The sequence below is a fragment of the Diadema setosum genome, chromosome 4 (assembly GCF_964275005.1).
Source record: "Diadema setosum chromosome 4, eeDiaSeto1, whole genome shotgun sequence".
Classification (NCBI taxonomy): domain Eukaryota; kingdom Metazoa; phylum Echinodermata; class Echinoidea; order Diadematoida; family Diadematidae; genus Diadema; species Diadema setosum.
Window position 1 is genome coordinate 41,449,323 of NC_092688.1, and position 24,984 is coordinate 41,474,306.

The following is a 24,984-nucleotide window of genomic DNA, read 5'->3' on the forward strand; positions in this document are numbered from 1 at the left end:
GTACAAACTTGGATGGTGGGCCGGGTAAGAGAAACGTTCCTGCATTTCATTACGTCATGACGCTTGGTATAAATCATCTATGCCACTATGCATTTCATAAAGGTATAGTTATAGTTTTTATGAGTTTTCTCATACAACTGCTTCTAAAACAGAAACAAACAAACACACACACACATATATTTATTGATATGTGTCTGTGTACATGAATATATGTACAGATGTATGTATGTAGATATTCCTTTGTGTACGCCCATATGCCAACAAGAAGAATTTCCTATATGGACAATAAATGAATCTTACTCTGAATCTGAACCTGAATAAAGAAAACGAACGAGTAAATAAGCTGGTGTAGTTAAATGTGTTATCAAGTACTGATGCAGAAACTCCGTTGTCGTGTTACGTAATGTGGTAATAATGCTTTGACCCATTCTGGAAAAGGAGCGTCTACTCAAAAGTTGCGGAGCATGGACAGAAAAAGTTCGCGGGTACCATCACAAAAATGGGAGACTGACAGTCCCTCAACGCGAGTCACGGGATACACTAAACATAGTGGTGGTACACTGTAATGGTCCCATACTCATCACTTTACGCATCCAGTTATATCTGCCTGCCAATGTGTGGTATACTCAAATAGTATAGTGTCATTCCATATATTTTTCAAGGTGCATTTACTCGAGTAAAAACTTTAAAAAGAGAACGGAAGAAGTTTCTTCAAATTTATAGAATTTTTGAGTTTCTTCTCTAATCTTTATCATCATTATTTAAATATCATCCTTACTATCATTAGTTTCATTATCGTCCTTGTCATTATCATTACCCATTTCGATTGTTATCATAATCATTAGTATTACAGTCTTTGTTGATATGATTCCTTTAAAGTGCCCTTTTTGCGAGTCGACTGAGAACAGTCGTATATACGTGATCATGATCAACTATATGACTATGTTTGTATACTATGCGGTATGGTTTCTTTGACGTCCACCACAATGGTCGATAAGACTCTCAACACAACACTCAGCATTACGTTTTGTTGACGCTCAATGTGATCTTCGATTATGACGCTTAACGTGACACATTAAAGAGAAAATCTACCCCAAAAAACAAATAAACCTCAAAAGAAAGAGGAAATATTCCCTACAGAAGGATACAAGAATAACAAAAATCAGGTAAGCAATAAGGGAGATACGAAATTTTGAAATTTCATTTTTTTTCCCCGGAAACCATGATCAGTCCTTTTGAATATTCAAATCAGCAAGTTGACGATGTCATGCTCCCATTTATGATACCGCATAACATCATGCCTTCAATGATTCTGTTGTTTGATGCCTTCAAGAGCATTCATCTTAGTAGGCCAAAACCGCCATGTTAAAAAATCATCCTTAATTATTATAGTTTACCTATAACAACCGTCATAAAGCCCGTTTTCAGTACTTAGTATACGCATAAACCAAGGTATGTTGTTTGGTATTGATGAGATATAACACGACATTCAATTGTTACCATCGTGTGATGAAATCATAATTATGCAGTAATTTGATAATTAATAGTGTCTACAGTACAGGAGGAAGAAGCGAGTTGTGTTTATATTCGTGTATCAGAGCAATTGGATTTCTGAAAACTTTTGTGTGTAAAGATATTTATACAATTCGTACAGGACTGATCATTAACACGTGGATGTGTGCGTGTGAAAGTTTTTGGATTCAATTAAAATACCAGCAACGTTTTGGAGTGTTGTTGTTGGTTTTTTTTTTGATGAATTCAAATAACTAATCGTCTTGTTACACTTGAAGTGCGCCGCTACGATCATTCAAATAATCGTTATGATGATGCCAACCGAGTTTATATTTACGGTTACACTGCTTCATAACCTCCAATATCATAGAATCATGAAATGTGACCTTGACCATGTACATGCATACAGTAAAACACTTGAAACATATTGAACCTACAGTGTTCCTGTATTTTTTCGATCCTGTACCTGCATACATGGCATACAGTCACCAAACTCTCCTAGGATAATATTTATGCAAATTACAACAAAATGTACAGAAGATATCGTTTACGCTTTTTTTTATTTGACGACTTTGTACCTATCAGGTAAAATACGATGTAGTGTTGGAAGCAACATTGTTTCACGTCGTCATTGTTTGTTATTCTTAAGTTTGTTTTTTTAAATTTTCGTTTCAATCACAATCAGAATTAAGATCAAATCTTTCTTCATAAAACATTAACATAGTTAAAATTGCTTTTCTTCCAAGCACATAGAAATTGTAGAATTGCTTCGAACGTTGTTAGGGATAGTATAATCTTTGGTAATCGCTGCACTTTATTATACTTACAAATCATTACCCTAAATTCGGACAGTGTTATCATGCTCACCCACTTTTGATATGCATTTCATTCATACCTTTGGAATCGCATTTTCAAGTTTAGAAAACATCAAATTTTACTTATAAATGATGTGAATTGAGAACCCGACAAATACATTGTCGTTTTCAAAGACATCAATAAGTGCCAAGATGCCGTTTTCTTTGTACCATTCGTAATATCCATTGAAGCATATCATTCCTCTTAGAATACAATATTTCGTTCAGTATATCATTTACCTGTTATGAGCAAAATCAATATATCTTAACTAATTCACACGACGACTATAAATACGACCGTTCTTCTTGCAAAATGTTTAAATTCCTTCAGATTTTGCATCAGAATGGCAATTCCAGCAGTTTGCGAATGATGCCAGATGCAAAGACTGCCGGATGCAAAGACTGAAATTTTGCATGTAGATCAAACCAAAACCACCTGTTTTGATGGGGTTATAGTTCTATCTTTGAATTCCAAACTTAAGGCGTGAATCTGTTTATCTGTAGTTTGTAACAATGTCTCTTGCAGGGAACACTGGAGAGACATAGGCCTACGCAAATTGTGAAGTTAAAGCCTACATGATTCGAGAATTACCACTTTACCATACATCCTTAGATTTTTCATTTTCCCAAACCTTAAAATGGATTCACCTCATTTAGATCTGAAAACCAGATAAATTGCTCAAATTCCTTTCAATTCTTTGTTAGATACATACCCAAATATTCCACGTGGTCACTATTCCAACTCAAATAATGTCCACTGTTGAGTTGTGTGCCGTTGTCATGGTTGCTGTTTCTGTGCTTTTTATGACATTAGTGGTGGTTAGTCCAGCGATCTTTAACTTCACATAGTCCAATATTTGCGGACTTGATCGAATAAACAAAACTGACAATGTCATCGGCTAGTTGTGACATTTCAAATTCTCTGTCCTGGCCTGTTTTGCCAGAAAAAAAAAAAAAAAACATTTATGCAACCTTTTGCCTCATTTTGAAAGCATTTTCTTCGGCTATAACATGACAAGTATGATCAATAAGGCAAAAGCTGACCACGCTGACAACCATGCATTACACCCCGTTTTGCAAACTTTTCTGATACTCATATTTTGTTCATTACATTCAATGAGGCACCGGAAGAGTGCAATTTATTCTAACCAATAAGAAACTCTTTAAATTCAGTTTTATGCAATCAAACGACCTACATACGAATATCCTTTAGACTCGTCTTGAACATAGTCCAATCCAGCATTTTTCATTACGTCATAAAACAGTACATGAATGTATCAACTTTTTTTAAAAACCCCATCAACTTTTAACACTGCCATAAAAAGAGAAACTGTTAAAAATCCTGGTACATTACCACTTCCTTTTACAAATAATTATTTTTAACAAATATTTCCTGCTTCTGCTTCTTCTACCCACAGGACTGTTTACATTAGAATTGTTGAAGTGATAGAATTACTCAATAATCATGTGAGTGTCTCTTTGTGCGTATGTGTGTGTGGGTGTGGGGATGAATGTGTCTATGTGTATGTATTTCTGTATATTACTGACTGGGAGCCATGAAGGCCTGGAATTCATGTGAATACACTTTAATAATTCATTTCCACCTTTAAAAATCAATGATGTTTGACAGCAGCTCAGAGCAGCAGGGTTAAATTTTTGTTGATGTTGTAATGTCTAGTAAGTTGCAAGAAATTAAAAGTTTCCAGTCAAAATCTACCCCTCGTTCAAGTTGACTTCAAAAAATAAACTTAAGCAAAGAAATCAGAAGATTTTCATTTTTTTTTTCAGCAAAACAATGATATTCACCACAGTCAAATTAACGAAGCAGGTCGGAAAATGAAAGCATGGTCTTACAAGTCTCTCTGTCTCTCTCTTTCGCTGGCGTACAGCTTAAAAAAAAACCCAACCAAAAACAACAACAACAACCACAAATCCACAATATGAAACTAAGGCCCTGACACTGTGTTTTCACATCAAGAAATTGACGTGGTTGACTGTGTGCAGAGAAGATAGTAAATGATTATGATAATATCGATAAAAGAATGACCTCATTAACCCCATGAGGACAGACTGATTTTGGTATAACAGGCGTTTCCCATAGACACCAACCCGAATATTCGCCGGACTCGCCTTCAACGGGTTAATATTGGTATATGTACAAGTATAGAAAATTAGAGAGAGGGTTACAAAATGAAATTGTCTACGTTGAAGAGACTGTGGTAGATTACACTGCTTGGGAATATTATGTTAAACTTGAAATTTTAAAACATTCACATCTAGTTTGTTTTCTGATGATCTTTTGTTGTTTCTTTTTTTTTTTTCATTTCAATTTCCTCATCGAAATATCCTCTAAGATGATTTGCGTTTCACCTGAAGCGTGTTGTTGAATTATTGGACCAGGAATTGGCATAAAGCAGAAATTAATCAAGCCTAAAACCAAGTCCTTGGAGAAAATCAGCCCTGATCAATTGTCGTAGGAACAATAATGTTGTGTTACCATTTTACACGCATTAATATTCTAAACTACCGGTAAGTAGACAATCATCTCGCCTGAGCGGATCTAAAAAATAAACGTACTTAAATATGTTGGTACTGGAATGAGAACTCAATCTTTAATGATCAAACTTGAAGAGGGACAGGGTTAGTGTTGCGTGTATCCACGCGTCACTCCGTTTTAATGTGCGGGTATGATGCGTATACCCCCAGTCCTATACCCCTATAGTCTAGCTTCTGAACTCTTTTTACTCGTAGGGGTGATTCAGTGTACGCGACAAGCAGTATGAGGGCGTGACACCCGAGGATTGCGATACGCCGAGAACTGCGATACCCGAGATCGTTGGGCGCGCAGTCTCTCGATTATCGCAATCAGAAAATTTGCGCCCTCTCTTGGTCGCACCAAGGAAAAGGGGACGGAGCCCAGACTAATACCCCTAGATTTTTCCCTCATAGATCCAGACCTCAGCGGACGTTTTTACATGTGTGAAATTACAGCCGGCTGTTGACTGAATTTCACTTGTCGACCGAAGACGGCGGCTACGGGAACTTTCTCCTGTTTTGGACACAAAAGTTCACGAACAGGTAAGTTTTAACAACGTTTCATCCCCTGCATCAGGCAATGAGGGTAAAGAATATTCGATTGATACTCTACTATCATGATTATGAGAATCGTTGTTGTACATTGTATTCACACATATTCGTGATATTGGTCAAGTTTTTACTTTTGTTTTGTTTTGTTTTTAGTCGGAGCAACAATTTACTTCTTTGCAATCGTTTTACATGTACTTTCGTAGCATCGTAATTATAACTGATTAATTTAAAAAATAAAGTGTATGGGGAGCATCACCGATGATGATTTCTCAACAGAGAGATATGTAGCTTTTCTCGTTTCCCCCGTTCTCTTGGTCGTTCTCAGCCACATTAATTTCCTTAAGTTTTCCAGGCACTTGGGTTGGATAAGTTTCCTTGGGTTGGGCCAACAGTAGTAAATGTTACTCTGTGGTATCGATTCCTAGACGAAGCTAGTGTAGTTTTACTCGTTTACTCGTTCTTTTGGTTGTTATATATATATATATATATATATTTTTTTTTTTTCAGTTCTCCGGGTACAGTGGAGTTGACTATGTTTTCTGTTAATGAGGGAAAACAGCATTAAATGTTACTAGTAACTTGTGGTATTGATTCCTAGATGGGCAGTGTATCTTTCCTAATTTCTGGCTCTCTTGGTAGTTTTTATAGCCACGTAAGTTTCAATTCTCAAGGTACTAGGATTGGATTGCTTCCCCTAACTGTCGGGACAACAGTATGTGATATTAACCTGTGGTATTGCTTCCTAGACGGGAAAGTGTACTATCACGTTGCTCTCGTTGTCTTGTTCGTTCTCAGCCACATAAAAGTCTTTAATTTCTCCGGGTAGGGCTCTGTGGTAGAACTGGTTTGCTTGCGAAAGTACATGGTGGTCAATATCAAAAGTTACCTTGTGGTGAAAAAAAAAAAGGGGGGGGGGGAAGGGGAGAACTATTGCATTATAAAACGTGCACTCTGGATAATTCTGAGTAGCTTGATTCAATATCAAATGATAATTCAGTGTGACCACCTGCAGTAGCCAGCTGCGTACCTTTCTTTTTCCAATTCATTTTCCTCATTTCCATCGATCAAATTATCGCTAAGTATTAGCTATCTATTTTCTTTTCTTTTTTGTTGTTACCGCAAGAACAATGGAATGCATGGCCTAAAATTACTCCTTTTTTTCAAAATAAACATTAACCATTGTCGACTAGAGCCTGAAAGCGTCGTTGTATCTTGAACGTTAGCGCAATAGAACCTATTTCTCAATACACACTTTGGCAATTGTTAACCAAGTGTGAATATTCTTGAGAAAAAATAGAGAAGGATTAAAAATGCAAAAGTAATATAAAATCCGGAAGAAGGACACCGCGCATTACAAAAGCAGTTGCAACACCAACAACAAGAAATATTGCAATAAAATTGAGAGAGAGATAAAAATGAACAATGACTGCATCCTTGAAATATTAGTGATAATTTGACACGATGTCCTGTATTCAACGTCACGATAAAATTCAGTGCTAATGCCTCTTCCGTTTTGTTTGTTTGCAAGTTACTGGTACCGCATAAAATCGTGCAAAAAGAATTAAAGATGTTTGAACTTGGACATAGAATGTTAGAAAGTTGTTGGATTTAAAGGCATAATTTTACTATCTGCAGCTGAAACAAAAAACACAGCATTAGTGCCTTAAAATCATTTTAAAATGTGAGTTAGGAATAGACACATCCACTGTCAAAATTTGAACCCGTATAATCGATGTTAAGAATTGTTAAATACACAAAATGTGAACAATAGGCATAATAAAAATGTTTTCAGACTAACTCTTCTACAGACAGTTGCGGTTTACTGAGGAAATACTGATATTTCCTTATATTTTAGGCTTTATTGCCAAAATTTTATACGATAGGATGTTTTGTGATACAACAGACCTACACATATGCATGAAATGTGATATCTTGAACATTTTTAAAATCACTACTCCCAAAGGTAAACTGGACCTTTAAAGGTTTATGTGTCTTTAAAAAAATGTTATCATTATTAGCAACTATGATTTCAACTGAAATCAAGAGGACAAACATTTCATATTTAAGATTTACTGTGATTGCACTGTAATCACCGACGAATAAGATGAGAAGAATAATATATACATATATATATATATATATATATATACATATATATATATATATATATATATATATATATATATATTTTATAATGACAAACTTGCCAAACAGATGCAATAGAAAGACTCAAACTTATCCTTGATTATTTATTTCTGCTTTTGTTGTATATTTTTCCTGTTGTCGATATAATCTAATTTTAATTTGTTGAATTTACAAGACTATTTCTTTTTTCTTCATCTTTAGTCGCATTTTGAATAGACATAGCGCATTTTCTTTTTTTCAGTGTATATCGTTCTGTTTTCTGTATTGGGCGAGATTTTAAATATGTTTCTTGTAGCCGTATTATTTTGTTTTTTCCGACACTCTTTTTTTTTCTCCTCCAGTTTCATTTACCATGAGTTAAAAATGACACAATGATAATCTGAAAACTGGTTTAAATTATCTCCATTGAAAGGAGGCACAATTTCTACTAGTTTTTCTTTGTTTCGTCAACAAACCAGTCGTTTGAATCAGTTGTTTCTCAAAGGCATAATTAACCATTTGCAGATGAAACAAAAACCCAGCATTAGTGCTTCAAAATAATTCAAAAATGTGAATTAGGGTTAGAAACAACCACTGTTAAAATTTCAATCCGTATAATCGATGTTAAGTATTGTTAAATACACAAAATTTGAACAATAGTTATGATAAAAATGTTCCCAAGCTAAACCGTCTACAGTTACGGTTTATTGAGAAAAATAACAATATCTTCTTATATTTTAGGCTTTATTGCGAAAATTTTATATAGTAGGATGTTTTGTGATACAACAGACCTACACATAAGCATCAACTGTGATATCTTGAACATTTTTGAAATCACTGCTCCCAAAGGTAAACTGGACCTTTAATACATTTTACTTCCATCGTTCTCAATGACATCGCTTTGAATACAGTCATTTTGCGATCCATCTTCCGTCTATCGTTCTCAATGACGTCTTAAGTATTCACAACTCAAGATACCGGTAAATTTATCTGTTATGTCCATGACAAGGATATCTGATGTTGAATTGCATGGTCCATATCATTAGTTGTTCATCCCATTACGCTACGCATTTCTTGTATCTTCTCCCCGTCCTTCATGTGTTCTATATTCAAGAAAGTGTTAATATACAATATTACAATTATGAAGCCATGTTTCGGTATAACCTACCATAGGATTAAATTAAGAGTGCAGGCTATTTAAGAACGATGCTGTGCCTGAGAGTTGTTTTGGCATGCTTCTGCTGTTCAGATGAAGAGTTCTAAGGAAAAATAAATGAACATTACTAAAACAATATGAAATAAAATCAGTTGGTGTGAGGTATTCAGAAACGATATAAATATCTCTTTTCGAAAGTTTTCTGAAGTCACGAAATGTAAGATTTTTGGCCGAGTTATAGGCAGAACCTTCTCTGATATGTGGAGGATAAACTGTGTCAATAAAAAGTGTTAAAATCAGCATCAAAAGAAAGCTTGCCTGTGCATAAAACATTTTTCCGAAGTTAGCAAATGTAAGGTTTGAAATACAATCAATATATGAAAAGCCTGCTCTACAGTCTGAAGAACAAATATTATGTTTTGCCAAAACACAAAACGATTTTAACCGATTTTTAACACAAATAGATTTCAAAGAAATTGATTGATGAATGTAGAAAAAGGAAAGTATTTTGGATCTCACCTCAAAAAAAAAAAAAAAAAAAAAATGATGGCTACAGTTTTACCCAAAAATATAACCTTAATGTATACAAAACTTTATCAACTTTTCCTCGACTTATAACTGACATTTTATGTTAAGGTTAATATTATACCCCTGTCTTCTGAAAGAGGCAAGTGTTCTTTTCATCATGCAAGAAAAGTGAAAATATGTTGAATTTTCTTTACATTTTTCATATCGTTTCACACACGTCATGTTACATCACGAGCTGCAGTAGTCTTCTCATCCAGCAGTGACTGAGAAGAAACCTCAAAAATTCATATTTTTGGAACGGATTGTCCAATTTACAAAATAACAAATTTACAAGATACAAAAGTATCATTCCAGGTTTTCTTTTTTTTTTTTTTAAGTCTCTCCCTTTGTTTGATCAACGCATTGCCTTGTCTGTGGCTCGTGAGTTCTACAAGTCGGTGTTTTGTTTTTGAAGTTGTTGCTGATCGGCTCTGCAGACGTGTGTTTCCGTGTGCGTTGTTTGTTATTGACCCTTTCAAGATGGGTTACAGTTCCTTATTCCGACTGTTCGTTAATCCGAAGGTTCGCTAATCCGAAGGTTAGTTATTCCAAAGGTTCGTTAATCCCACGGCTCGTTATTCCGAAGGTTCGTTGGTACGCACCTTCTTTTTATTTTCGGACTAACGAAGCTCAATTCATTTTCGGATTAGGACGAACCGTCGGAGTATTGAACTCTATTTATTTTCGGATAAACGAACCTTTGGAATAACGCCACAATGTTTGGATTAGCAAGTCTTATTTCATTTTCGGATTAACGAACATAGTTGTTTCGGAATAACGAACATCACTCAAGGGAGTTAGTCATTTGAGTATGATGTATTAGCTGTGAAACTCGGTCCTAATCGCCTGCTGAAGCCAGGAATCAGCCTGTATGACATATGATATTATGGGTATAGTGATCAATTTAGTCATCAGTTTAGGTGGGGTGCTGTGGCTAAGTATATACGACTCCCGACTTCCAATCTGAGGACCTGGGTTCGATTCCCGTCGAGTGCTTACGTCCTTGGACAAGATGTTTTTACCCACCATGTCCCTCTCGACCTAGGTGTATAAATGGGTACCTGGCAACGATAGGGTAATAATAACGACAGGGCCCTCTGGTAGAGCAGTGGCAACACTGACTGAAGAGGCTACGCTAAATGGCAGTGTTATCATAGTTAGTGGTCATTTAAGTAGGTTCATGCTTCGAGCACAGGCATTTAAAAGTATCTAAAGACCCAGATTCCAGTCAGTAGGCTATTTAAAGCATGACAGTGGCACAACAAAGGAAGCATTCCGGGAAACCCCTTTTACCTGAGACCTTCAAGTATAGTTCAGAGATCATTTTAGTCATGATATTAATAAACCATCATTACATCTCGTCATCAGGTATAGAGCATTGAATACAACACGAAGAAATGGAGAACAACAACAGCGTCAAAGTGTTCCGACCGGTCAGCCTCACGGAGGACCTAGACCGGTACACTGACACCTTCATGACGGCATTCTGGCCCAACTCCGAGGATGTGGAGGTCATTCGCCAGTGGCTCAGACACGACTTCGAGAAAGAAGTCGTCGCAAAATTAGCGGCGCCCAGCCACAGATGCGACTGGAGAATAAACGCGCTGGGAGTGGGGACTGGAGATGGTGAGTTTGAAACTGGAATGAACAAAACAACACAAAATGGAAAGAAAGAAAAAAGAAATAGATGGACGCGTGTTGATAATGCATTTTTTCAGATATCGGGAATTGTTTCATAGGATTTCATGTGTGTGATAATTTGGCGTAAAAAAATTGCAGGAAAAGTAACTTAAATTGTTTACTTAAATTTTAAAGTGTTTGTAAGAAATTGAGTGCTTTCTACACAAACGGCGATCAAGGGTCCTTAATGGTTTACCACCATTTTCTTTTTTGTTTGGGCGTTGCTTTTTTTTTCTGAAAACATAAGCAGTGACAAGTGAAGCTAAAACAGGGACAAGATATATAACTCCTCTATATATAAAAATAAGGTACGTAGAGCCACTAAGGATGTGTTTTTTGTTTTGTTTTTGTGTGTCTTTTTTAAAAAAAGAAATCCATCATTACTAACTGCAACTCCATTAGACCTTGTCCTTTTAAAATTCGCACTTTAAATTCTAATACATGTAAAGGGAAAATCAAAGTTAGATGCAATAGTTTTTGTATCATTGCCTTTATCACAGGCTCAATGGATGAAATCATAATCGAAAAGCTTCGTCTGTACTTCGGAAAGGTTCGCTACACCGCTGTGGAACCGGGAAAAGTCATCGAACAGTTTGAACACCGAGTGCACAATAGCATAGACTTGAAGGCAACGGAATTTTCTTGGAAGAATATGACGTATGAAGACTTCTGCCGAAGTGAGACGAAGCACAGTCGGAAGTTCACGTTCATCAGCTTGATCCATTCGGCGTATTACTTCGATGATATACAGGAATCTCTGAGGTCCTTAATGGGATCGCTAGAAAAAGGAGGGGCGTTGTTGATCATCGTAAACAGAGGTCAGTGTAGAGATTATTACCAGTTATCTCGATCAAACAATCTCTTTTCAATATCACAATCCGGAGTGTTTGACAAAGTCTAAGTTCGATTTATGCTTTGTTTATCATGTTTAAGGCTGGCTGTTCATGCCCCTGCATGTGCCTGGGGGTGCACGTCACGAGTTCGACACCCACGAGTCATGCAGACCACGAGCCATACACCCCACGAGTCATACACCCCATGAGCTCGACACTAAGACAGATAAGGCCAATGAGTCCAACTCTGGGCAAACTAGGCCCACGAGTAAGACACTAAGCGAAAAAGGCCAACGATCCCGACACGCTGAGCCCACTGGTGTAATGTCGGTCTCGTGGGCCTTTTTACTTACAGTTTAGCTCGTGGGCCTTATTTGCGTAGTGTCGGACGCACAGGCCATATTTGCCTATCGAGCTCATGGGCTGTGTGACACCTAGGCTGTATGACTCATGGAATGTATGAATCGTGGACCTTTTTTTCAATGTTGAACTCGTGGGCCATATGAATCGTTGGTGTCTCGTTTGGTGTCTGTCTCTTGGAATGACCCCGTGCCTGGCCACTTGTATTCCATTCATGTTTTCCAGGGAAATTTACAAATTTCTATTGACAGTAACGACCATTTATAACTTAAGTGCGATTTACGTAGAACTTAAAGTGCGTCCTTCAAAAGAACCCCCCCCCCATTATCTACAATACCCAGCGGAGAACCGTCGATGGTTACACTACTGCTCCCAGGCTTTACCATTATTGTTGAATTGCACTGGATTAAATTGAATTGAATTCATTTCTCATATTTCACAACAAACTAACATGCAGTTACCATTGTCCGTCTCGAGAGGGAGCAAGTTGGTGCTGTCACGTTCGCTTAGGGGTTCCCATTTGACAGAGTTCTATCTTTCTTTCTTCACGCTTCCTTCTCCTAGACGATAACGACCTCGAGACATTTCTCAGTTCTCTCTCCTGGAAGACAAAAAATACCCAATCGAGGCGCGTGGAGGAAATCCAGGCATTCGCCGCTTCGGAGAACATCCCTCTGGCTACCTACCTGCTGTCTGCGAGAATCAACGTCACTTCCTGTTTCGACGAGTCGTCGGAAGAGGGCGACAAACTGCTCGACTTTCTCACGGAAACGGCTTATCTCCGTCGCACAGCGCCAACCAGTGTCCTAAGGGAAACGCTAGACGTCCTGAAAATGGTTTCCAAGGAGGACGAGGAAGGGATGCGATATTTCTGCACCGCTTGCGACGCCATGTTGCTTTTCAAAGAAACGGATTAATTATGTTTGTTTCCCCCCCCCCCCAAAAAAAAAAACCCTGTTAGAACTTTTAGGACAACTATTTTGCATTTATTGCAACTCATTAGCAAATTGCCCTGCATCGACGTAAATAAGCGCCAAATAAATCAATGTGTTAGTAGTACCAATGATTAAAAAAGAAAAAGAAAAAAAGTATGAGCAAACACCAGGCTTGACTCAAGCCAAAGACTGTTTCCGCATCCAGCCAGAGCTTGTATGCCCAGTGTTACTTATCTTTTTTTTTTTTTTTTTTTTTTTTAATCATGGCGGGTATACTATACAACACTGATTTATTTGGTGCTTATCTATGTAATTGTAAAGTTGATGTAGGACACGTTGTCAATCAGTTGCAATAAAAATAACTCGACGCAACAGTGCTATTAATTTAAATATTCTGCATTTGTACCATCTCTGGGCTCATTTGGTTACGAAAGCAGTATCTTTTGTATCTATAACAGCAACTTCTTGTAGTAACCGAATACGGCCCTATAAAGAAACGAGATTCTTGTCGCTGTGAAGTAAACCACCTTAATGTATAAAAGAGCCTTTATCATCGACATTCATCAGCAGCATACTGGGGAAAATTATGATAAGAAAATTAATGTTATTCAGTTTCTTCCGAAAGCGCCTTCTTGATACAACGATCGCACTCAGTACCCTTGCATCGAGTTTTCCAAAAGTAACGCTACACTATCTTTCGACAAATTTCTAAGGCGGGAGACAATTATGAAATGAAATAAAATGAAATGAAATTTATTTACCAAACAAACATCGTCAACGCATCCACAACAGTTAATAGTTGAAGTACAGTTTTGGCAAAAAAGAACCGGCAAGAGCGTGCAGGCTGGTCGAGGCCAGTCCTTTCAATGATATGGATTATAATATAACGTATTTACAATATTCACAGAAGCAATGATATAATCTAATGTTATTGTCGTGTACTTTCAATATAGGTTTGCGCACTTTTGAGTTACGAGTACGAAACTCACTCCACACTCAAGTACATCACCAAAAGGAACCAGTCAAATGCGAATATTTGGTGAAGTCCGACAACTTTAAATGTAAAAAATGTCAAATTTATTTTCTCTAATATAGCAATATTGCAATATTTGTATATCGATTTTATTTTGAAATTCGGATACAAATTATCAAACCAATATAATGATTTTTTTTCTTTCTGTAATTGAGTCAGGGAAAGAATGAGTAGGACCATATAAATATACAATGTTGTATATTTCTGTCATTAACACCCATTTTCATTTATATTCCCACACACACACACACACAATTTCCTTTAGAAAAAAAAAACTTTTATGTAATCACTCATTTAGACATGAAAAAAAAAAAACTATTATACTTATATCTCTCTAGATTTTTAATATTTTATTTATGAACTTTACACACATCTACACACCTGTATAACACGCGCATCACACCCAACACAATGTTGGCTCATACATAATGTACAGATTAATATTTTCTCCATTGTCATGTATCTCTGATATTAATATTGATATTATGTTGTTATATATCTCTTTTATGGCTATCATAATTATATACGTATTTATGGTATACCTGTGTTCTGTATGTATTCATTCTATGTATCTAACGATGAATGTGTATGTATGTAAACAAAACAAATTGCCGGAAATGGACAATAAAATCGAATTGAATTGAAAGTATCGCGCCTGATGTAAGATAACACTCGAGTGCAACAATGTGAGTGTCTATCAATCAACTTGAATACATCTCTAATATAGAATCGTTTTACTCTTACAAAGTCAATCAAATTTTCTGTTGTCAAACTACAGTAGTTATACTTATTGATTATTTTTTCAATCATTATTATTATCTCTTCAAAACATTTTAAACATATTAACATTTTATTGTTATCATTCTATACTTTTCATTTATCATTAGTCATCTATCATTTGAATTGAATAATTGAATTGAAGTATGTAAACTATTATTTCTTTTATCTATTTTTTGTATTCAATGTGTATACAATTGATATTCACACATATATATATATATATATATAGGCCTACTGATATAAATGTATGTGTGTATATCTATATGTATAAAAACATGAATGTAGAACCTAGACATAGACATACACATAGACATTAAGTTGTACCGTAAAGATGGTACCCTCAAGAAAAAAGATGCACCCTAAAAGTATAAGAATGAACCCTTTGCGAAAAGGTAGAACTTTGCACCTTTGAAGGTGTACTTCACTGAGGTTAATGTGTCGGTCTCGTGGGCCTTTCTTGCTTATTGTCGAACTCGTGGGCCTTGTTTGACGAGTGTCGCACTTGTTGGCCTTGTTTGCCTAGTGTCAAACTCATGGGCCTTATTTGCCTAGTGTCGAGCTCATGGGCGGCATAACTCGTGGACTCTCGTGAGCCGTATGACTCGTGGGCTATATGACTAGTGGACTGTACGACTCGTTGGTGTCGAACTCGTGACGTGCTCCCCACCCGAATGCCCATTATCCTGTATTCCCAAAACACAAGCCTCCATTTGACACACTCACATGGACAAATTAATCAAAGAACTTCGAAGCTCCTTGGACAAATCAACCCACTTGGTCTTAAATTTGTAGCTTCCATTTTTCATTTATAATTATTGCATGTTTGTATAATCGTTTACTGTCCTCTATTTGATATGTACAAAAGTTATGTTTTTACATGAAACAATAGAGTTCAAGTTCAAGTTCAAGTTCACCTCTGCACAATCGTCATCATAGTCGGGTACCTAAGGGGGGGGGGGGGGTCACCGTGCACCCCCCCCCCCAGGACTCCGCGAAACTTACATTTTCAGGATACTCATGACATACCAAAACATAATCAAGATGTTAACAGGAACGAAAAGTGGCTGTTCTAGGTGAAATTTAATGTATTCTATTGTCTTTCATAATTTCTTATGTATTTCTTTGTTTTTCAACTTTTTCAACTTTTGTTTTTTCTTTGTTTTTCTATTGGAAATTGTCACTGATCACTTTTCTACCATAATTAGCACAAAACTAATCAATGAAAGTGATTACTTGTAAAAATAATCAGCTTTTCATGACTTTCATTACAGAGCACCTGTTTTCCATAGGAAATGTACACAAAAGCACAAAATTGTGCCCGTTTTGGGACGACATCCCGTTACAAAAATGGGCGTGACTTCGCAAAAGTATGCGGGGAAGTTGCAAATTTGGTCTCAAAAGTTGCGTGAGACTTGAACAAAACAAATAGAGTTAAATTCTTATCTATTTCTGTTTGACATTATATATTTCTTTCACTGTAGGCCTATATTAGGTATAATGGGTTTGTATACATATGCCAACCATATTCATGTCTTTTCGTCTTCCATGGTTAATGTGTTGTAATCGCCAAACACAATATGCTCCGAACTGTTATGATGAAATCACGTTCCATCTATTTTTTGCCCATTCTATTTCACCCAATAGCTTATTAGTTCATGCAATGTTCAATATTTTTTTTTTCTGTCATGCATGCTTGCACGTCTATTCATGGTTATTTCTTTATTACGCAATGGTTGTTTACAATAAAGCTAACGAAGAGCAAGTGTCGAAAGCTTAATTTAATCATGGACCTACTACACATCGACATTCATCGCTCGTTAACTAATTCATGCACCTGTTTCTGTCAAAAGTGGCACAAAAGCATTTTAAACATGCTTTTCCTGCTTTGATCTTATCATCACCGCCGACAGCCAACCTGGGTAAAAACAAGACGACGCTTTGAGAAATCTAGAAGGTACATGGGCAGATGATAGTAATTCTCTTAAATCAAGAAAATGCATGTGCAGTTGTATTGTAAATTGATAAATTGTCGCTCAAGTAATTTCATTTGCGAAATATAAGTACTTTACGAGAGAAAGCAATTATTTTGGCAGGTTGGTTGTGATTTGTAATCTAATTTTTTCCCATTTTTGGCACATTGTTCCAAAGTAAACATGGACAGTAACCGCATAGATGACATACTATATATTATGTCTTTAACATATATATCATTAAGCCATGTTACATGCTTGTCCACAAGTTATGCTATTGTCTATATTTGCTTTATGACACTCCCACCTCTTGTACAAATTGATAGTCCTACGTAGTAATAATTTTGTATTATTTGGATGAATGAATGAATGAATGAATGAATGAATGAATGAATGAAAGAAGACCACTTCAGTAATTTTATTTTTCAATTTTATGACAAGAAAACTGTCATGTTTTCGGGTTGCTGCTCCCTTTCATCGGTGTTTATTCAAAGGCAGTTCAAAGGCAGAAAAGGCAACTCAGCAAATAAGACCGCAGCGAGGGAAATGGTTCTTTTGTCAGTGACGATGCACGATTGAATAATGGTCATTATCCAAGCACCTGAATGTACTCATTAAGATACACATAATCAGGTGGCGGCGGTGGTGATGGAATCAAAGAAAGGCCTTCGTTACTAGTAGTCCATGTGTGTAGCAGGTCCATGATTTAATCCACTTGGCATCCTGCGACATGCCTTGCTATAATTTATCACGATTATACCAAGGAGGTTTGAAAAATCAAGGAGGTTCAAGAGAATGGAGTCACAACTGTCGTATTTCCTTTGAAGTCACGTTTGATGCCGCCACTCGAAAGTATTTGAAGCATGTGGCAAACTGGATCTGCCGCGCAGATAGGAAGACAATTGACTCATGTCTCATTGCATAATCATCAGCCAATATATAATATATATAATGGTAAAGACACAGGGATGCGCGAATAGAAATTGCGCAAAAAATGATGAAATGAAAATGAAAATTACTCGACTGGCCGTGCCCGGCCACTAATCTGATATATCTATTAATATAGAATTATACTCGAAGATTATTCCGTATCAGTTTTATTTGGAGGAATTAAGTGGAAAAGTGATAAAACCGGCTTTCCGGGAGGGTACAGTTTTAAACACTTTCACATGATACAGCTCTGATTTACACTTTTGCACATATTTCTTGAAGGGATTGACCTTTGTTTAATGAGCTTTATCATTAAGTGAGATTTCGTTTCATTTAATAGATAAACAAGCAAAATATAGCCAACATTAAGTTCACGTTCAAAATGAATCTTCAGATTGCTCAGCAAGACGGCGGCATCAAACCCCGCCACCAAAGGCACAGATGCACCTGTGGAATTCTTTTGTACATCAATAGAAAAGTGACAACTGTTTGAATAATTACAGCCAGTTGGAACTCCATCTCTTAAACCTCCTTGGAGAAATGGAGTAACAACAGTCTCATTCCCTTTGATCTCATGTTTCATGCCGCCACTCAGAAATATTTGAAGTATGTGCTAAAATGGAGCTGCTTCACAGATAGGAAGACAATTGATTCATGTGGCATTGCATCATGACTCGTCACTCTCAAAAGAAGATGTCTTTATGATGGTAATTGCTTTTCGCCGTCCCTTCTTACAAAACAAGCGGCACATCAATAGTACAGGCACGGGGATGTGCGAATAAAATTTGTACAAAAATTGATGAAATGAAAATCATGAACTGAAAAATTACTCGTTTTTACATGACTTTACACTAATCTAACATATAAATGAATAAAGAACTATACTCGAAAATTATACCATATCAGTTTCGTTTGTCGGAAGCGATCGGAAAGATGATAAAATCGGCTTTGTAGTGAAAGTACAGTTTCAAATATTTTCACGACATACAGCTCAGGTTTACTTTTTTGCGCATAATCTTGGACGGGATTTTCTTTTGTTTCATATGCTTTATCATTAAGAAATCATTCATTCTATTTGACAAATAAGCAAGCAGAATACAGACGATATAATGTTAAGCTGGTATCTCACTGAGCGGCGAACGTTTGCGAACGTAGCGAATTTGAGATTCGCCAACTTTTCTGACGAATGTTCGCTTCTGCCATTAGCGACAGTTAGCGACTTTTAGCGATGTTTAGCGACAATTAGCAACACTTGAGCGAATGTTTGCGAAAGTGTTTGCAAAACACAGGTGGCGACTATTAGCGACTGTTAGCAAATGTTAGCGACAGTTTTGCAAATGTTAGCGACAGTTTTGCAAATATTAGCAACTGTTTGCAAATCCCTTGCGACAATTTGCGAATGTTTTGGGACCTGGAAAAGTACCAGGCGATTACGTATAGTCAGACCCACAAAACGAACGTACAACCTTCCACCGCATTCAGATCTCTTGTGACCACCGTTCAAGACGGATTTCCAGAATATGGAAATGAATTTCTACCAAGAAGAGGCTCAACGTGCTGCTATTCTTAAAGAGCTGCTTTGCCTGGCTGCTGCTACAGCTATATATCGTGCAGCTTAAGAGAAAGAAGATGAAGAAAAACAAGAAAGGAAGAAGAAAAGAAAGACTGTTTGGATCAGAGAGTGGTTGTTGCAGAGGACAGATTTTGGTCAATATGAAAAGCTTTTGCAGCAATTACATGATGGAGATGTCACGAGCTTCAAGAACTTTCTTAGAGTGGAACCTTGCCTGTTTCAGGAGCTTTTATATAGGAACCATATGGTTACTTATTCCCTAGCTGTTGCGAATCAAATAAAAATGTTAGCGACACCGTATTACAACCGTTTGCGTATTCTTACGAATGTTTTGCGAATGTTTGCAACTGTTAGCGAAAATACAAATTCGCAAAGAAATTTTGAACATGTTCAAAATTTCTTTGATGGGCGATGGGCGTAGGAGCTGGCGACGGTGGCATATTTCAATCCATTGTAAAAATGCAATTCAGTTAATTTTCAGAAGGATCATCGCTTATCAGCAGTAAATAATGAGACATTTCCAACAAATTCGCTGCAAAATGAAACAAAATAATATTATGTTCTAAGCTTGTAAATATTCAACTTTCAGCTTCACTGCCGATGAACTTTTTTTCGATATTCTCGGCATAAATGCTATCACCGTTAAAAGTGGAAATTGAATTTTACTGTCTTTCAATTTCAAATAGGCTCTTCGGATAAAATCATTATTGGGAAACTTTGCTAGCACTTTCCGAGGTTTAGCTACACCGTAGTGGAACCATGGAAGGCCATCGAGCAGTTCAAGCGCCGAGTCGACGGGAGAGATGAGTTTAAGACCGTAGACTTCTGCTGGAGTAACATCACCTACGAAGAATTCTGCCGAAGTGAGTCGGAGAGCGACCGGAAGTTCTCTTTAATCAGCTTGCTTCATTCGGCATACTATCTCGATAACCTCGGACAATCGTTGCGATGTTTATTGGGGTCACTCAAAGATGGAGGAGTACTGCTGATCATGCTTAACAGAGGTTTGTTCGATGCTTTCTGAAGACGGAAATGTTGACCATCAAATTGTTTTGCTTGTCAATGGAGTTAGAAAATGTAGATCGTGTTAAGAAGATGAACATTTGGATATTTCTCCAAAAGATTATTGACGTTTGGAAATTCGTATTTCAAAACTGAGATGGATGAGTCTAAAGATTTTACACATTCGAGCTCAGGGGTATGCAATGCCTTTACACAGGGCTGGCTCTTTATTTATTTTTTTTTTTTTTTTGCTTCATTTCTACTTGTTCAGTTGTTAATGTTTGCATTTCTTTCGTTCATTGTTTCATTTCTCCTCGCAGACGATCACGACACCATCATTTTCCTCAACTCCCTTGCTTGGAAAGCAATAAACACTCATTCAGGTCGTATCGACGAAATCCAGGCCTTCGCCGTTTCGGAAAGTATTCGTTTTGCGACATTCACACTCTCGTTTAAGTTAAACGTCACACCCTGTTTCGATGAGACGTCGGAAGAGGGCGACAAACTGCTCGACTTTCTCACGGAATTGGAAACGGCTTATCTTCGCCGCACAGCTCCTGCCAGTGTTCTCACCGAGATCCTGGACGTCCTGCGAACGGTGTCTAAGGAGGGTGACGACGGTTCGAGACACTTCAACGGCTCTTGCGATGCAATTTTGCTTTTTAAAGGTCCCGCATAATATTGGGGGCGCGGAACGAGGGGGGGGGGGGGGAGTGTTGGGGTGCAACTTCCGCACTTTGGCTCTTGACAGACTATTCAGTTCAGTTCAGTTCAGTTCAGTTCAGTTCAGTTTTTATTTCTGCATTTCAAAATCAATACAAAACAACAAATGAATAAAATACTTACATAGTCATTTACAGAGCTAATATTCGTAACGTTTGGATCATACATACATTTTTTTTTTTCAAGAAGGAATATTATATATAAAAGGAAGCAATAGGAAATGATAAAAATGAAATGCAGGGGACCATCATCATAAGCTTGACGAGGAAGATGGCCCCAGGTAAAGAGATACATAAAGAAAATTTTGCCACTCACTGAGTGGGGGGTAATTGTGCGAAGGGCACAATAAAGAGATACATAAAGAAAATCTTGCCACTCACTGAGTGGGAAGTAATTGTGCGAAGGGCGTGCGGTGCAGTGCGGTGTGCATTGTGCTGGGGTGAATCTTGGTTTGTACGTTGAGTGTTATTTTGTGTATCAGTGTGATGAGGTGAATGTTACTTCAGTTATGGCCGTGAACTCATTGTTTAGGGTGTTTGTTGACCAGGTGGTATGAATATTAACGATGAATCTATTAAAACGAATCGGGGGAAAATCACAGACACGCACACACACACACAAAAACCACCTCACACACATAGAGAAAGATAATGATCAAAAGTCCAGTCCCATGTTCGCCATCCGATACTTTCCGTTGTAGTGATGCAGAGCATGAGATACCCTTGACCAAACCACGAGCACTATGCCTGACCAGCCGTTGGAGACACTCTTTCCACTATTTGAAAGAAACATTTAGCGGTCCTTGTTACAATCTACATTTCATTGCAAATCGCTGTTTTCCCTTTTCTATGGTATCAGATGTGTTTGTATAGTTAGATATGGATAATAATGACCAAGGGATATTAGCGGACACTGTAATATGCGACATGTATAACAACAATAACGTGTATGATTGAGGGTACCACCTATTGTCACCCTAAGGATCTGTAGCTTGTTTATTCCAAAAGTATAAAACAAAGTTGCCAATTTTTTTACCTCAAATATGCCACAAATACTGCAGTTTTGAATGTCGTGACCGTTCTGTTGATTCTGAATCTCCGTTGGAAAATAACCCAATTTTAGTGCGTGCGATGCATTTTCTTCGCGCGGCTGAAAAGGGTACCTTACGATCGGCATCCCCTCCCTCCATAGGTAATACACGTGAATTTCACAGTCATGCGTTGTTACTGAGCGGATGTGTAATTGAAACTGTTTAGTTTGGTTTGTTAGTTTGTTTATGGGTTTGATTTCGTTTCTTCGTTTTTATTGTTTTCATAGCCAATGGCACTTAATCCCGCGCGTACCTTTTCGTTCTATTATAGCGCAAACAGCCACGATACGCAGGGTGCCGATGTCAAGGTACCCTGCCGATAGGGGTGGTACCCTTACCATACTTAAAGTATAACGTGTGGGGGTACCACAAGGAGCATAGTATTATTCGGATCGCTTTTGTTTAGTGGTGTACGTAAATCAATGCATCAAATCCACTTCGTTTTGAAGTGTATGTATATTTTGGCTGCTCATCCGTATTTACACGAAGCAACATTGAACAAAATGATGAATAATGAACTTCAAACGATTTGTGGTTGCTTTAAATCATACAGATTATCATAATGTAGAAATGAATGCATGTAAAACGAGTATAGTATGATCAGGGAGGTGCTCTCACCTCCCTGGTATGATAAAGAAGTCCTCCGGTATGATAATATTATGCTAATAAGCGCAGATGCCACGAAATGCCATTTTTCCACAGTTCCTGAGGATATTAATGGAAGAGAGACTGTCCCGGAAAATCACATCAATCACATTCGAGGGAAGATTAGCCTATCCATTTATGCCGGGTTCACACGTACAAAATAGCGGGATGACGATCGCGCTCCATATCTCGAGATTTTTTGCAACCGTTCACACGCTCGAAATTAGCGGGATAGCGATCGCGCTCGGAAACTCGAGTTTTTTGCAACCGTTCACACGTACAGAATTATCCCGCTGACACCATTGTAGAGTCCGCCCTCTAGTGGTGGGGAGGAGAAAAATCTCTTTGGTGTAGGGCCTACTCATCAAAACTTGGACTGCCACGTAGAACCTACTCCTTGACTGCTCAGTAGTCCTAGTCCTAGTTCTAGTATTTCAGAGTCTATGTGTATGGTTGGGTGTTCATAATACCGGCCACCTAATGTTTTTCTATCAATAGAAACGTGAAAAATCTCACAATTTGCCTGAAATTTTACTCACGTGTGGAGAAAATACTCCGGATTCACAAGCGCGCACTGAAAATGCGATCCGAGGTGCGCGCTCTAGATGGCGGTTTCGAACGCCTGGGGTGTCATTTTTTCCGCACTCAGTTGCCCTGGCAACACGTATAAAGGGCACTTAAATGCGTTTTTTCGACAGGCCGCTGTTTTTTTTCCAGCCGTCATTTTTTCCCCAATAATATTTGAATATATTTTGAATCCTTCAATATTACTTTTGAAGGACTGTTTGATGAATTTTAATTGATTTTCATTGGGAAACTGTTCACCGTAATTGAAATAAATTAGATGAGTCGGTTTGTTTTTTCACATTCATTTCCCGTTTCTGCTTCAACTCGTACGGTCGTAGCGGGAGACAAAATAATTATGTCATGTGTATGTGTAACGTGTGTGCACGATCGTACAAGCGGCGGTGACAAAACCGTCAAATTTATTACGGAAGGATAGGTCTACTCTACATCTAACAACGAGAAAGGTAGGCCTAGTTATATGTAGTTACACGATAAATCTTATTCGATTTTGCTAAATTTCGTAAATTTAGAGGGAATACTTATTTGTTTTCGCCTCGTTTTACTCGGTAGCGTAGCCCAGTGAAGAATCGAACACCGTTGCGCGTAGTCCCATGCGTACATTTTCTTTCTGTACGCGCAATGCCATTATAGTGCGCGATCGGTTGATATGGACCCTGTCGGTGTGTTGAACACCTACCATACTGGGTACCGTTTTCATCTTACTAAGCGTAAATCGTGCGTGCCGTTGAAGAGAGTCTATCTACATTTGAGGAGTTTGTTCGCAAAAACCGATAAGTCCATTTTTTAAGATTTTGAAGTACGGTCTCTGTCATAAAGTACAAAATAATATCTTTTAAATGATATATTGGTCACTTTTATATAAAGGTACATTTTGGAAGTTATGGTCAAAAGAAGCAAAAAAAATCTTATTATTTTCTTTATTTTTCTTGACCTTTAATCGCAAATATCCCCATTTGGCAAATATGGACTTATCGGTTTTTGCGAACAAACTCTTCATTTGGATTTAGATTCACTCAGCCCTCATCTACGTTAGATAGTTTGAGCCAGGTGTGAACTGGCGAACCATCGCTCGATCATCATCAATGCATAGTTAGTGTAACGTTACTTACACACAGTCTTCTATGGGCAGCTCGTTCGGATAAAGATACCAATTTCATTTTGCATATCTGGAATTTCCCCACATGTTTTATCTAAATAAAAAGCTGTTGAAGAGATTACTTTTGAAGATTAATAGATATTGTTTAACATGTTTATTTTAGTTCCATATTACAATTATACTAAATAACAGCTTTTGCAGTACTTCGTGTGAGATTTCATCAGTAAATTGACATTATGTAGTTCGTCTTGCCTAAGTTGGAGTTGTTCACCAAGAGCACCCATGACGTAGGCCAAATTGTGTGGATCGTTCAATGGCTTGCTCGTTTTCATGTTTTTCAAAAATTCATTACAGGCTTATCCTGGGTTATAGAATCCTCTCTTTCCAGTAGTAGGCATCAAAAAATGTAGATTAGAATTATCAGACAATTAGAAAATGTCAGTACA

The 24,984-nt window shown here is 37.4% G+C and overlaps 1 protein-coding gene across 1 annotated transcript; it reads left to right on the top strand.

Moving 5' to 3' along the window:
- Positions 1 to 10,697: 10,697 nt before the first annotated feature.
- LOC140227884 (histamine N-methyltransferase-like) lies at positions 10,698 to 13,090 on the top strand. Its single transcript, XM_072308270.1, has 4 exons — positions 10,698 to 10,926; positions 11,481 to 11,798; positions 11,914 to 12,081; positions 12,738 to 13,090. Exons 1-4 carry the CDS (start codon positions 10,698 to 10,700, stop codon positions 13,088 to 13,090), a joined length of 1,068 nt encoding a protein of 355 aa, XP_072164371.1.
- Positions 13,091 to 24,984: the final 11,894 nt, after the last annotated feature.

Excerpts from the sequence above, each read along its gene's own strand:
- LOC140227884 (XM_072308270.1), top strand. The coding sequence starts at position 10,698 with ATGGAGAACAACAACAGCGTCAAAGTGTTCCGACCGGTCAGCCTCACG. Across the intron at positions 11,799-11,913 it reads GTTGATCATCGTAAACAGAG|GCTGGCTGTTCATGCCCCTG; the intron begins GTCAGTGTAGAG and ends ATCATGTTTAAG. Across the intron at positions 12,082-12,737 it reads TGGGCAAACTAGGCCCACGA|ACGATAACGACCTCGAGACA; the intron begins GTAAGACACTAA and ends TCCTTCTCCTAG.